Source organism: Manihot esculenta, chromosome 13, assembly GCF_001659605.2.
Source record: "Manihot esculenta cultivar AM560-2 chromosome 13, M.esculenta_v8, whole genome shotgun sequence".
Lineage (NCBI taxonomy): Eukaryota > Viridiplantae > Streptophyta > Magnoliopsida > Malpighiales > Euphorbiaceae > Manihot > Manihot esculenta.
This window is the reverse complement of record NC_035173.2, coordinates 8,881,344-8,895,980: the sequence shown is the minus strand read 5'-3', so window position 1 is coordinate 8,895,980 and position 14,637 is coordinate 8,881,344. Positions and strand designations below refer to the sequence as shown.

Below are 14,637 nucleotides of genomic sequence, written 5' to 3'. Positions count from 1 at the left end.
GTATTGTGTTCCTAGTTTGGCTAGACTGGGGGTTTGGTTTGATCAAGTGGTTGAGCTTTCTTTGTTTCGGTTTGATTTCTTTGGGTGGGTTAAATGGGATGATATGAGCTTCCTAGACTTGTTTACCCCTTTGTACATCTATTTGATGGGCCATGTTAATGCATCTCACTATGCATGTTCAAAAAAAAGATAATAAAATAAACGAAAACATTTCTGGTCTAATATGAATGACAGTTTAACACATCCAGTTTAACACAAGATAATAAAAATCCAGGTTTCTGCATCATCCTGTAAAGAATAATCTGCAGGTATCAATTCCAGTTTAACACAAAATTGCTTGAGATCTCATTTTGATCGATGTTAAATTTAAATCAGGTCTAACTCATGCCAAAAGTTAACTTAAGGGAAAAGTGCCTAAATCCTTTGTAAGGGGCAAGTTACCTTATCCAAAATGATGTGGGATTCAATATATCTCTTACATTTAAAACTTTACTAGAGCGAGAAATATTTAAGGAGATACAATATTGGTAGTAGGCTCTGATACCATGTTAACTTTGAACCGCGCCTAATTCATCCCAAAAGCTAAGGGAGGAGTGCTTAAGAAGTTTACAAGGCACATTACCTATCCCAAACTGATGTGGATTCAACAAGCAATTTCTTACACACGCACAGTAAAGGTAAAGCCTTTAAAATTAACATGCAAGATGTCAGTGAAAGATGAATCTCTCAACTCCTTGGGAAGCCGGTTTCTGAGTTTAGCATATGCACTGCCATTCAATTTCACACAACATATAAATACAAAAAATAAAATTGCAAATAAATATATGAAGTGCAACGGTATTAGCATTCAGCAAACCTTGGATTTTCTGATAACCTATGATAACACAAAATAATTTGTTTAAGCAGCTGCTTTCTGGTATCTTCTGCAAGACTGCCATCTTTAGCCAGCTTGTTAATCATGAGCTCTAACCTTCTCAATATGTCAAGAAATCGGCCCGCTTGATCACAATGCGAAAGCACGTCTTTATTTAATAGGATTCTGTGAACTATAAACGTGGCTGTCTGTAGAGTCAAATACAGAAATTGATGGAATTTTCACTAAGCATTATGATAATTGTAAGATAAACAGGACATAAGTATGCAACGTGGGAACTGTGCAAAAGTGTAATTGAATATTACAAGTCAAAGTGCTCACTGTTCTTGACAATGCACCGCCAAACTCCATGCAGTTTAGGAAAGAAGTAATCATATCATATTTAAGAAAAAAGCCTATAACTTTTGCATCATCAACCTGGAAAAAAGAGACTCAAAATGTAATTCTAATTTCCAAAAAGGAACTCAAAAGTAATGATCCCTAAAAGGCTACTAACTAGAACTCCCCTGGTTTATGTGCATAATACAATCATTTCTAAGAGCTTCAATTGGCTGTTACAAATTGTTAAGTTTGAACTAGAATATAGGTTTATTCTATATTATCTTTAACTGTGAGAGTAGCAAGTAGAAGGCAAAAAATAATGGAGCCTTGTACCACAAAATGTAGATAAACCTTAAAGTTTAAAGGCAGGCAATAAAGAGAGTACCTTTACTAGTGCTTCAAGAACCACTAGGCTGCTACGTCTTAAAGACTCATGATGCATTTCTTCGTTCCGGATGTCAAGAAAGGGTTTCAGATGCTTGGGTATCTGAGCTGAAAAAGATAAGATTTAATTACAAGTATCTCTACTTGTCCAAAATATCAACAAATGAAGCATTCAAATTGTAAATAAATGCTAGAGACCAGGACCATAAAAGTCTTCATTAGGAAAAAATCAAATTCAGTGCAAGAGACAAAGCTAACAAAGTAATAATCCATCAAACCTAATAGAGAGTTTGTTACAATATTGACTCCAAAAGCCTAACAAATCATTGAAGTGAGGAAACTACTTCAGAAATTACTTTCTCATAATTTCAAATAATCCAAGTAACTCATAGACCCATGTGATTCTATTTAGGGATGTAAACGGGTAGGGTACCCGCAAAATTGAGAGTACCCAAATCCGAACCCGATTATATATCCAATTCCCGAACCCGTCCCAAATCCGTTTAGTATTTTAATCCTAAAACCCGTATCCGTTCCATATCCGTTTATCAATACCCGAAGGATACCCGAACCCGATTTTTTTAATTCAATTCAATGATAAAAACTATCAAATAATCTATCAAAAATTGTAAATCAAAGATTGTGCAGAATACATCCCAGCAAACCCAGCAAAAATTGTAAATCAAGGATTGTGCAGAATACAACCCAGCAAACCCAGCAAAAATTGTAAATCAAAGATTTTGCAGAATACAACCCAGCAAACCCAGCAAAAATTGTAAATCAAAGATTTTGCAGAATACATCTCAGCAAAAATTGTAAATCAAAGATTGTGCAGAATACAACCCAGCAAACCCAGCAAAAATTGTAAATCAAAGATTTTGCAGAATACAACCCAGCAAACCCAGCAGTCAATGAAGTAGGGGAGAGAATATGTCACCGACTGGGGAGAGAGAAGGAGATGTCGCCGATGCCGACCGAGGAGAGGGAAGAGTTGTCTCCGACTGGAAAGTGGGAGATGTCGCCGCTCGAGAGAGAAGGAGAAATCACTGACCGGGGAGAGAGAAGATTTATCGTCGACTGGGGAGAGAAAGGAGACGTCGCCGGACTGCCGGCACTCGTCAGTGAAGGAAGTGGGAGATGTCACCGACTGGAGAGAGGAGGAGACATCGCTGACTGGGGAGAGAGAAGATTTGTCGTCTCTAGGGAGAGAAAGGAGACGTCGCCGGTGCCGATTAGGTCGCCGGCAGTCGTCAGTGAAGGGGAGAGAGGCTGGGAATTATGGGAAGGTACGCGAGGGAGAGAGGCGGCGACGGAGAGAGGGAAACACGAGTAAAATGTTAAAAATGAATAGGGATTAGGGTTAGCTATGTTTATATAGCGAATCGGGTTCGGGTAACGGGTATCCGATCACTTAATCCCGAACCCTACCCGAATTCGAAACGGGTATAATTTTTCAAACCCGAATCCGCCCAAATCCGTTTTAGAAAAACCCAAATCCGTCCTAATAGGATTTGGGCGGATCGGGTACCCGTAAAAACCCGCCCGCCTGACATCCCTAATTCTATTAATTGATTTCCCTACGATAAATTAAGATGATATAGGAGAAAAAGATAGCAATTTAAACATCCACAAAAATGTCACAGACAGGGAAAAAATACCATAAATGAGAATCAACTTTGCCCGGGGATGGGATGCTATGCGCTGTAGAAAGAAATTAAAAAGTTACAAATTTGAAGGAACAATATATTCTAAAAAAATGCAATACCAGCCATAAAGAAAATGAGGAAACTTGTAAATTAGTATCAAATGCTAATGAGTACCACTTGGAAACTTCAACCATGACGCACAGTAAACCTAATAAACCCATTATTAATTTCTTAAATAGTCACACTATTGAATCACACTTTACAAGCATCCTGGCAGCTCTAACATGTGGAAATGTCCATCATGGCAATCCATTATCCATTGGTATTAATTTTGTCTGTTCCCTTAATTTGGAAACCAGTAACCAAACTAATATTACCACTGACAAAAAAAAAATTGACGTGGAAGAAGTGATATCAAAAGATTTACCAGCTTAGGATATTGCTGCTGACTTGGTGCCTAATAGAGCGGAATGGCAAAAAGGATCCTTATAGACTATTCCAACTAGTTTGGGTTAAGCCTTTGTTATTCTGAAGTTCAAAAATGATAAATTAAAATTTTCTAATATCTGTTTCTATAACCTGTTTATTTAGCAATCTTCAATTTGAAAAAGGAAAAGCTTATCTATAGTATAACAATGAATTATTCAACTTCAACAGCATATGCACACTTTTTTTTTCTTAGAAGACAAATAGTGACAGATTATTTCCCATTATTCTTGAAAAGTAAACACTTACAGTCTGTTTAAACACTATAAATTTGCAAGAATTGAATAGATTTCTTTTTGTTAATTATCGTGATTGGAACTATAATAAGTGAAAGAGTTCAATTTTTTAACTTAAAAGAATTAATTTTAAAAGAAATAAAAGCAGTATGATTGTGTGAGAATTCACTTTATTTCTTTTCTTGCAGATAATTCACTCCAAACAAAGCCTTAAATAGTCCATGTAATTGAATTCATAAAAGTTGAAATCATTTAAGCAAGCTTTCAATCTACAAGACAAAACAAAACAAAAGTCAAAAGAAAGTTGAGATCACAAAAATATAACCTGAAATAAAGCAAGTGCCCAGCGAACTCTATTGCTAAGGTATGGAGAAGACACTGAACGGTTTACTGACATTATTAATCAGTAGAAGGGTAGAAAATTAAAGGAATGCGTATATGTTACTATGTTAGAAAAAAATTCAATATTTACAAAGAAATATGTTGTACCTGTATCAGTATAGATACAGCACCAAAAGAATGCCATAATAATAAAGGTAGACTATTTTCACGAATTGAATCATCCTGGAGTATGAAAAAAAAAGTTACAAGAAACATTAATCTGAAGTTCTCTATGTCTCCAAAATGAGATCATAAAATCCTAAAGGTCCTTACAACATAAATTAAAATTTGAACGACGCCACTTGGACTGCTGAAAGCAATCAACAGAGACAATGGTGACAACTCCCACTAAAAAATAAAATTTAAATTTGCGATCAACAATGGTGCCGAATATTCACGTTTCTTTTGAACATACATATGTTCCAAAGAATTGGATTACTATTGCCTTTGTCTAGACATTAAGAAGGTGATTTCAACCATGTTTAATTATGAACAGGAAAACCTTGTCATCTCAGGATCATCAACAATGGCATGCTTAATTATTGATTCCACATACATATAAGAGAAGATGCATATACATACCCGTTATGCTGGATAATTTCTCAAGATTTTTTTTCAGACCACAAAAGTCCTTTTCTCTTTAAGGTGAAATTATGGAAAGTTCAAGCTCATATGAAGATCTGCTGAATAACTATTAGATTAAATATTTACATATAAATTTGTGCATTCATTAATGCATATTTTTATCAATTGGGTATACAAATCTTGATATAAATATTTCATCTAACAATAATTAAGCCATTCTTCTACGAGTTCCAGCTTATACACCATTCTTCTTTCTTTAAATAGTTCAATAAATAGGAAGATTCATGTTTGGCAAGGCGTGCAGTGCTATCTTTCCTTTCTCCTAATCAGAAGGAAAGAAATTCATAATCTCAGAATAAAACAGAAAACTACTTGCTACCCGTATAATTTCAATATCAGATTATTCTCAAATGTTACTCAAAACTTGGGGGGAGGGGGTGAAGAAAAAGAAAAAGAAAAAGAAAAAGAAAAAGAAAAAGAAAAAGAAAACACCTATAAAATATAACAAAATCCCTTCTTTAAATACAAAAGATCTTTGAGTACTAAACCCAAAAGGTAAAAGAAAGCAATACACAAATTATACAAATTACACAAATAAAAGTTAATCGAAGAAAAAAAAATGGAAAAAGAAAAACGTAAAAAACCTGGACTAGTGATTGAAGAGCAGCCTCCCGTGTTTCTTTACAGTGTAATGCTTGAATCTGCTGAATCACCATAAGCATTTCTGCTGAATCCGGATTCTCAGCCATTGTCGTCAGACTCAGATACACTTGAAAAGAAACGAACCAAAAGAAACAAAGAAGAGAAGTTTAATCTTTTCAGTTCGCAAACAATGTTTCTTTCGTCGTCTTGGTGAATGTGAGAGCGATGGAGATGGAACAGTTGGAAATAGAATCCAAGACTTGAGAGTATTAAAGATAAAGACTAACTATAACAGTTTTATCTATTTGTAACTTGAGTTATAACTGTATACTTATCTTGTATTTAGTTAGTGATAAGGGTTAGAGTTGTGATAAGGTTTAGAGTCATGATAAGGTTAGAGTTGTGATAAGATTTAGAGTTATGATAAGATTTATAGTTGGTTGAGATAATATTTGTTATTCATATAATCTGTATCAAACTCAACCACTGGTATATATTATATAAATGTATTCTATACAGAAATACAAATACACAGAATTCTCAATATCATAAATCTTCTATATGGTATCAGAGCCGCAATCTGCTCTCACGAGTTTTCTGATCCAATTTTCTTTTAATTAATGGCTTCGTCATCCAATACCGTCATTCAATTAAATGCTCCAACGCATTTTCCAATTAAACTTACTCCGGAGAATTTTCCTGTTTGGAGAAAACAGATCCAATCAACCTTAATTGGTCTTGATTTACTTGATTTTATTGATGGTTCACGGGTTGCACCATCACAATTTCTTTCTGAAAAAGACAAAACAGCCAACCCAGCTTTCGCCTTATGGTTTCGACAAGATCAAATTTTGATCAGTGCTCTTTTAGGAAGTTGTTCCGATACTATTCAACCCTTGATTTCTTCAGCCAATACTGCCAAAGAAGCATGGGATCGGCTTCACCAGAGTTTTGCTAATGTTTCTCGTTCTAGAATTCTGTCCTTAAAAACTAAATTAGCACAGAACTCTAAGGGAACCAAACCGATTGCTATTTTTCTCAATGAGATGAGGGCTATTGCAGATGAGCTTGCTCTTACCCAGAATCCGGTGAGTGATGATGACTTAATTGTTTATATTATCACGCGATTGGGAGATGATTACAGTCCCATAGTTGCTGCGTTAAAAGTTCGTGAAACCCCAATAACCTTTTCTGATCTCTTTGAAAAACTTACTGATCATGAATGATCCCTACAAGAAAAAGATTCCACAACTGTTTCAGCTACGTCACAAGTGATTGCTACTGTCAATTACACTCAACGTTCTGGAGGGCGTTCACACAATCAGAATGGCAATTATAATCGATCTCCACAAAACTCCAATTATTCTGGAAATCGACGTGGTGGTCGTGGTTCTTACTCTGGTGGTCGAGGTCGAGGTTCTTATCGACCTGATGTGGTATGTCAATTTTGTGAATATACTGGGCATACTACTGCTGAATGTCGCAAATTGGCTCGCTTTCTTAAGGAGAATAATATGTCTTTGAAGACTGATACCTCGCATTCTTCAGCACCGATACCTGCAGTTAATGTTACTTCTTCTATGGCTGCTTCTTCTCCACAACAATGGTTGTTTGATAGCGGAGCTTCTCATCATGTTGTGTCGAATCCAGCTTCTTTGCAAAGCTATTCTGACTATGGAGGTCCTGAGGAAGTACAACTTGGTGATGGTAAAACGCTTGCTGTATCACATACTGGTTTTGTGCAAATTCCTACTTACTCTAAGAATTTATCATTGCCTAATGTGTTATGCGTGCCTAATCTGCGCAAGAATTTGGTCTCAATTGCTAAGTTGTGTCGCACTAATCATGTTTCTGTGGAATTTTTTCCATCTTATTTTGTTGTGAAGGATCTGTACACGGGGGCGTCTCTCCTACGGGGAGAGAACATTGATGATATCTACTGTGCAAGTTTTTCCAGAGTTAATTCTCAACGTTCTCAGCTGAATGTTACTACTCGGTGTCTGTCTTTGCTTTCTGAATGGCATCACAAGCTTGGTCATCCCAACAATAAAGTCCTTTTGTTAGTACTTCGAAATATTGGTCTTCAGTCTATGTCTAAATATGTTTCTAGTTTTCATTGTACTTCCTGCTCTATGAGCAAGAGTCATAAATTACCGTTTTCTGAGAATTCTCTTGTTAGTAATAAGCCTTTGCAACTTGTTTATTCCGATGTTTGGGGTCCTACACAAAAATCTATTGATGGCTATGCATATTACGTTACATTTATTGATCATTATTCTAAGTATGTTTGGCTATATCCCATGAAGCAGAAATCTGATACTCATGATTTGTTTATCCACTTTCAGAAATTGGTTGAAAATTATTTTCACACTAGAATTGTTTCTGTGTTCACTGATAATGGTGGGGAGTATCAAAAGCTTAAGAATCATTTTTTGTCTTGTGGTATTTCACATTATACAACACCTCCACATACGCCAGAGCATAATGGTACTGCTGAACGTCGTCATCGCTCAATAGTTGAAACAGGTCTTGCTATGTTACAATTTTCGTCTTTACCTTCTAATTATTGGTCTCATGCTTTTCAGGCTGCTGTTTATTTGCTCAATCGGTTGCCTTCGTCCGCTATTTCGTTTCAAACACCTTTCTCTAGATTGTTTGGTATGCCTCATAGTTTTAAGAGATTGAAATCTTTTGGTTGCCTTTGTTTTCCATGGCTAAGGCCATATAATAATTCTAAACTTCAGTGTCGTTCATTGCCTTGTATTTTTCTTGGATATTCTCCAACTCAATCTGCATACAAATGTTACGATCCAAAGGCTAATCGTTTGTATTTGTCTCGTCATGTTCAATTTGTTGAGCATATTTTTCCATCTGAAACTTGCACTAGTTCTCATCAATTTACAGATTATTTTCGAGATGCTTCTTGTACAGGTTCGGCACAACAACCAAATCCATCACCTGTTGCACCAACTGCAGTTGCTTCGGTTCCATTGGCAATTTCTATTCCAAGTGATTCTGATTTGTTGGTTTCAAGTACTGGTTCCGAATCTATTACAGCATTATCAGCAGAATCTGATCAATCTACCATGCCATTAATTAGTACTGAGACTCAACAAGTTGACCCTTTGATGACTGAATCTTCTACTACTGCTTTAGATTTGCCGCTACCGATTGTTTCACAAGACTCAGTTGCAGCTCCTGTACAACGGCAGCAGCGACAAAGGAAGCCTAACTCAAAGTATTTTAATTCTTTTTTTGTTAATCTTACAACTAAATATCCTTTACCGGATACACTCGAGCCAAGAACAGTGAAACAAGCTCTGGCCAGTTCACTTTGGCGGCAGGCGATGGATTCAGAGTACAATGCTCTTTTGAAAAATAAAACCTGGGAGCTGGTTCCGAGAGACAAACATCATCTTATTAGTTGCAAATGGGTGTTTCGGATTAAGCGTAAACCGGATGGTACTATTGATAAGTACAAGGCACGTTTGGTTGCCAAAGGATTTCTTCAGGAACCTGGGCGTGATTATTTTGAGACATTTAGTCCGGTCACAAAACCGGTTACAATTCGGGTAGTTCTTACTCTTGCAATTTCTAAAGGATGGCAGTTAAGGCAATTGGATGTAAATAATGCCTTTTTACATGGCACACTTTATGAAGATGTCTACATGCAGCAACCTCCAGGATATGTGCAACCTGAGTTTCCTGATTATGTTTGCAAACTGAAGAAGTCTCTTTATGGTTTGAAACAGGCTCCACGAGCTTGGTATCTTGAACTTACTTCTTTTTTGCTCAAACTTGGTTTTCGCAAATCAAATGCTGATGCGTCCTTGTTTATTTTTTCCTCCAATGGGATTATTGCATATTTTCTAGTATATGTTGACGATATTGTACTTACAGGTAATAACAATCATTTTCTGCATACCTGTGTACAGAAGCTATCTGCTCAGTTCTCTGTCAAAGATTTGGGAATATTAAATCATTTTTTGGGGGTTGAAGTGATTTCTACAGCTGCAGGATTATTTCTTTCGCAACATCGACATATTGCTGATTTGTTAGACCGATTTGATATGGCTGGAGCTAAAGAGGTGAATACTCCTATGTCTACAGGAGACAAGCTCATCTTAAATGATGGTTCTAGTTCGACTGATTCCACCGTATATCGCCAAATTGTTGGATCTCTTCAATATTTGGCAATTACGCGTCCTGATATTTCTTTTGCAGTGAATCGGCTGTCACAATTTATGCATGCACCGACGCAAACTCATCTTCAAGCACTGAAACGTGTTTTGCGATATCTTAAAGGAACCATACATTATGGCTTATTTCTCAATCGAAATTCCACTCATACTCTGTCTGCCTTCTCTGATTCTGATTGGGGTGGTGTCCTTGATAATGGGCGGTCTACAACAGCTTATGTTCTATATCTTGGTTCTAATATTATATCCAGGAAATCTAGTCGCCAAAAGACTGTCTCCCGATCTTCTACAGAGGCTGAGTACAAAGCCTTAGCCAATGCTGCAGCAGAGGTATTTTGGGTTCAAAGTTTATTACAAGATTTGGGAGTACCAATATCACAACCACCAGTCCTTCATTGTGATAATCTTGGTGCGACTTACTTCTGCGCCAATCCAATCTATCATACTAGGATGAAGCATCTTGCACTGGATTACCATTTTGTTCGCGAGAAAATTAATGCTGGACAGTTAAGGGTTCTTCACATAAGTTCAAAAGATCAAGTTGCTGATGTGCTTACAAAGGCTTTGGGAAGAACTCAGTTTTGTTACTTTAGAACCAAGATTGGAGTCTCCGATGGCGCCTCAATCTTGCGGGGGCGTATTAAAGATAAAGACTAACTATAACAGTTTTATCTATTTGTAACTTGAGTTATAACTGTATACTTATCTTGTATTTAGTTAGTGATAAGGGTTAGAGTTGTGATAAGGTTTAGAGTCATGATAAGGTTAGAGTTGTGATAAGATTTAGAGTTATGATAAGATTTATAGTTGGTTGAGATAATATTTGTTATTCATATAATCTGTATCAAACTCAACCACTGGTATATACTATATAAATGTATTCTATACAGAAATACAAATACACAGAATTCTCAATATCATAAATCTTCTATAGAGAGTACTCCATTTTATGTCTTGTCATTTAAATAAATAGAAGCGAAGAGTTAACAGCAAAAACGCAGGACAGAGGATATACTCCAATGAGAAAATTTAAATTAAATATTAATATAGAACTAAAGTATTGTTTAAATGATTTTTTTTTCATTAATAGATAATTTAATTTAGTGTAAATTAAAGAGTTCTCGAATTTTATTCTTTTAATTTTTAATTTTTTTTAAAAAAAGTAATTTTAAATCACAATTTCAATAATTTATTGTAAAAGTTTAGATAATTTATATATAATATGATGCGAATAATAATTCATATTGCGAAAGTGTATTTGTTATTGTCTATTTGTTAAGCATTTTAACTTGCATGAAGTAAAATGAAAAATTATTATTTAATCTCTTAATCATTAAAAAATTTATTTATTAATTTTTAAGACTAATTAAAATATTCTTGATTTTTGATAAATAATACAATTTCATCCTTTTGGTAAATTAATTTAACAGAAACCGTTAGTTAATATTAAAAAGTCAAAAATATCCCTTAAAAAATTATCCGCTTTTTAAATACGATGTTCAACTAAGAAACCTTAACCCTAATAAAGCATTACTCTCAAAAATTCCACTGACCGATAGTTAACGCATCGAAGACCTTATGGTGGTCATCAACTAAGGTCAGTAGCAGTGAGGAAGAAGATAGGGAAAGGTTATCTGATTGAAGGTGTAGTCTAACCTGGTGCTTTCATCACACCACCACTATTGAGGGAACTTGCAAAGCAAGACCAGACAAGCAAGGATTTGCTTGCCAGCAGGAATCTCGATGAGACAGAAGCAGGAAACAAGTTAAACAAGAGATGATGAGGTGAATGGCAGGGCATGTGTTGAACTGAGAAATTGGCTTCCCAGGAGGCTGAGAGATTCATCTTTCACTGACGTCCTTAAGGTAAGTTTCAAAGGCTTTATTTACTTTTTACTGTGTGTGCAAGAAATTGCTCAAAATGAGAACTCAAGCAATTCTGTGTTAAACTGGAATTGATACCTGTGGATTGTCCTTGACAGGATGATGTACCAATCATGCAGTGCCTACAGAAGTTATTGCACGATGTGGATTATCCTTCACTGACACGAACACTTCGGCTGCCAGAATGGGACACCACGTGGGAAGAGTACTACAGAAAATTGCAAGCATATGTGGCCAAGGAAAGGAAAAAAATGGGAATCTAAATTTGCATCATACATAAAACAAATTTACCTATAGAATAGACGAAAATAAAGGAGTTGAAATGGATTTATATGAAATTTAAATAGAAATTTCGGATTGAAGTGGAAGTTTGAAGGTACCACTTTCTTTAAAAAATGGGATATTGAAAGAAGAAATTTTAGAGCTATGATAAGTCACTTCAAGTTGCTCATGCATATGTGGAATCAACATCTCTGCATCATCTTTTGACTCTGACGAGTTTTCATTAGAAAATTTTTCAATTTCTTCAGTGCTTCCATTTGTGCTACTCATCCTGAAACATGAAATGAAAGTATAAGTTAAAACTTTTTTTTCCAAAACAAGAATTTCCAAGTTAAGCATTTAAGTTAGTGTGATGCTTGTGGAAGAAAAATTTAGTAGTAGACGCTTTAGAATCCCAAGTAGTTACTGAGAAACAGATTCACTACAGAACAGAACAGAACAGGAGAGAAATCATTTAGAACAGGGAATGCCCAGCTATCAGGAGAGAAAGCATCCAAAACTGGGATGATATAAAATTGGAAAACCTGGAAAGGAAAAGGCCTATTGGGGAAAGAAAAAAGAAAAAGAAGCAGCCTAATTTATTTAAAATTCTAGTGAATTATTTAAAAAATAATTCAAAATTTATCAATATATGTAGAACTTTCTGGAATTTTAGTTTGGGAGAAGCATTAAAATGAACTTAGACAATAAAAGAAACTAGAAAGGTATTAAATAATTCTTGCAGGTGATCATTCAAATGAACTTGACCAATATACTTTGAGGGGATAGCAGACGAGCATTGTAAAACTTGCAAGTCAACTAGGATAGCATGACTTATCAAGATTTGATTCAGACTAAGCATAGCAGCCTGAGTTTTACGTACCTATCTGAAACAGAAGTTTCTGCAGAACAATGTTGATCATTAAAAGTTGTGGAGTATAATTGTAACAACCCGGAAACCGAACTGCTACCGGCACTAGGATCCAGATCGACTTAAGGTCGCCGGGACCCGTAGTAAGCCTGCTATACTGTCTGCGTACCTGTGAAATCCCATACATGATCATACATTTTCTATCAAACCATTAAAAACTTTTCTTTCCTCCAAGGCTTAACCTGTGCATGCACTAGTTCTGATCTATCAACTCATAGTGTTAAGCCTGGTTTTCTCATATTCATAACAATAAAAGAAAACATACATAAACTGATCATGTAGCTACAACAAGGGATTACAACTCTTATAAGTCAAGCACAACACTATACACTATACATTATCTCTTTACATGTACATGTCCACACTAGCTATTACATAACTCTTCTTCTTGCAAACCCTGCTGGACTCCCTCTGGACTCTGAACCTGCAAACCTGGGGGATAGGGGAGAGGGATGAGCTATACAAGCCCAATGAGCAGAACTAGAAACCATAATGTGAAAACATGATCTCATGGAATGCACTACATCACATCATCTCAGGGATCAGACATGACAACCAACAATCCCACTCAAAGGATGCCTGGCCTAGCCAGGTCTTACAACCTCAATCTGCCTGGCCCGGCCAGGTCTTACCACTCTGTCTGCCTGGCCCAGCCAGGTCTTACTATCTCTGCTGCCTGCTCTAGTCAGGTCTTACCTACAGATGGCTGCCTGGCTCGGCCAGGTCTTATAACAGAGTTTGGGCTATTGGAGTCGCCTTGGTCTATCCACAGCCTCATACGCATCGTATTATGCAATGCATCATATTCGTGAAACTAATGCAATCATCCTACTAGACTCATTATGGTGCATGATATATGCTCAAAGCAGGTTAGGTCTAAAAAGAGAAGTTCCACTCACCTCTGGCTGACTCGGCAGGTTCTAAAACAGTGCTCACTGCTGCTCTCTGGGGTTCCTCTGGTCCGTACCTACACAGGTGGACTCAAATGAGGGACCAAACTAACTCAAGAACATCTCTAAGAAACTCCCCAAAAACCCTCTACAAGATCCCCAAACAATCACATAATCCATGCAAAAGAAAGCTGGACAGGGCACTTTCGGCGGCAGGTTCGACGGCCGAAACCCCTCTCCAGAGACGAAACTCATGCATGTTCGGCGGAACCTTCGGCGGCCGAAGGTTTCGTCCAGTGACGAAACTCACACACTTTCGGCGGCCGAACTCCCTCTTTCGGCGGCCGAAAGTCCCTTTCTAATCCGAAAGCCTAGCTTTCGGGGGCAAACTTTGGCAGCCGAAACTGCCTCCACAAGGGGTTCGGCGGCCAAACCTTCCTTCGGCGGCCGAACCTGGTTTTGCCCGATGGGCAGAACCCTGCTCTGTTTCATGCAAACCTTTCCCCCAAACTTATCCAACATGCACAACAACTACACCTAACTAGCACATACCATAAAACATGCCTAAAAGGGTCTAAAACTCACTTCTCACCCCAAGAAACATACAAACAACACTTAAACATGCTTCAACACAAAATCATGCAAAACCTCAACCAAAACCCTATTCATGCATACTATCCCTACAACTCCCATAAAACCTTCAAAAATCAGTAAAAGAGGTTCTGGATCTTGACTTACCTCTTCCAAACAAGAGATCAAGCGATCCTAACGTGGAGATATGAAGAAAACCTCTTCCAAAGCTCCAAACTTCCAAACTTGCTATTTTTGCTCAAAACCTTCAAAACACACCAAAACTCTTAAAACCCTTGAAAGATTTGGTGAAAAATATGAAAAACATGAAAGTCAACTTGGGAGAG

General features: G+C 36.8%; 1 protein-coding gene and 1 long non-coding RNA gene across 2 annotated transcripts; both read right to left on the bottom strand.

Annotated features, from left to right (window-relative positions):
• Positions 1 to 426: 426 nt before the first annotated feature.
• Positions 427 to 4,342, bottom strand: LOC122721456 (CCR4-NOT transcription complex subunit 9-like). The gene is made up of 6 exons (XM_043949207.1): positions 4,273 to 4,342; positions 3,238 to 3,280; positions 1,581 to 1,687; positions 1,196 to 1,291; positions 857 to 1,062; positions 427 to 767 (listed from the first exon to the last, which is right to left on the bottom strand). Exons 3-6 carry the CDS (start codon positions 1,635 to 1,637, stop codon positions 659 to 661), a joined length of 468 nt encoding a protein of 155 aa, XP_043805142.1. The 5' UTR covers positions 1,638 to 1,687; positions 3,238 to 3,280; positions 4,273 to 4,342; the 3' UTR covers positions 427 to 658.
• A 7,590-nt stretch (positions 4,343 to 11,932) lies between these two features.
• LOC110630505 lies at positions 11,933 to 12,842 on the bottom strand. Its single transcript, XR_002490393.1, has 2 exons — positions 12,783 to 12,842; positions 11,933 to 12,191 (listed from the first exon to the last, which is right to left on the bottom strand). It is a non-coding gene; the product is annotated as an uncharacterized LOC110630505 (long non-coding RNA).
• Between the last annotated feature and the right edge of the window lie 1,795 nt (positions 12,843 to 14,637).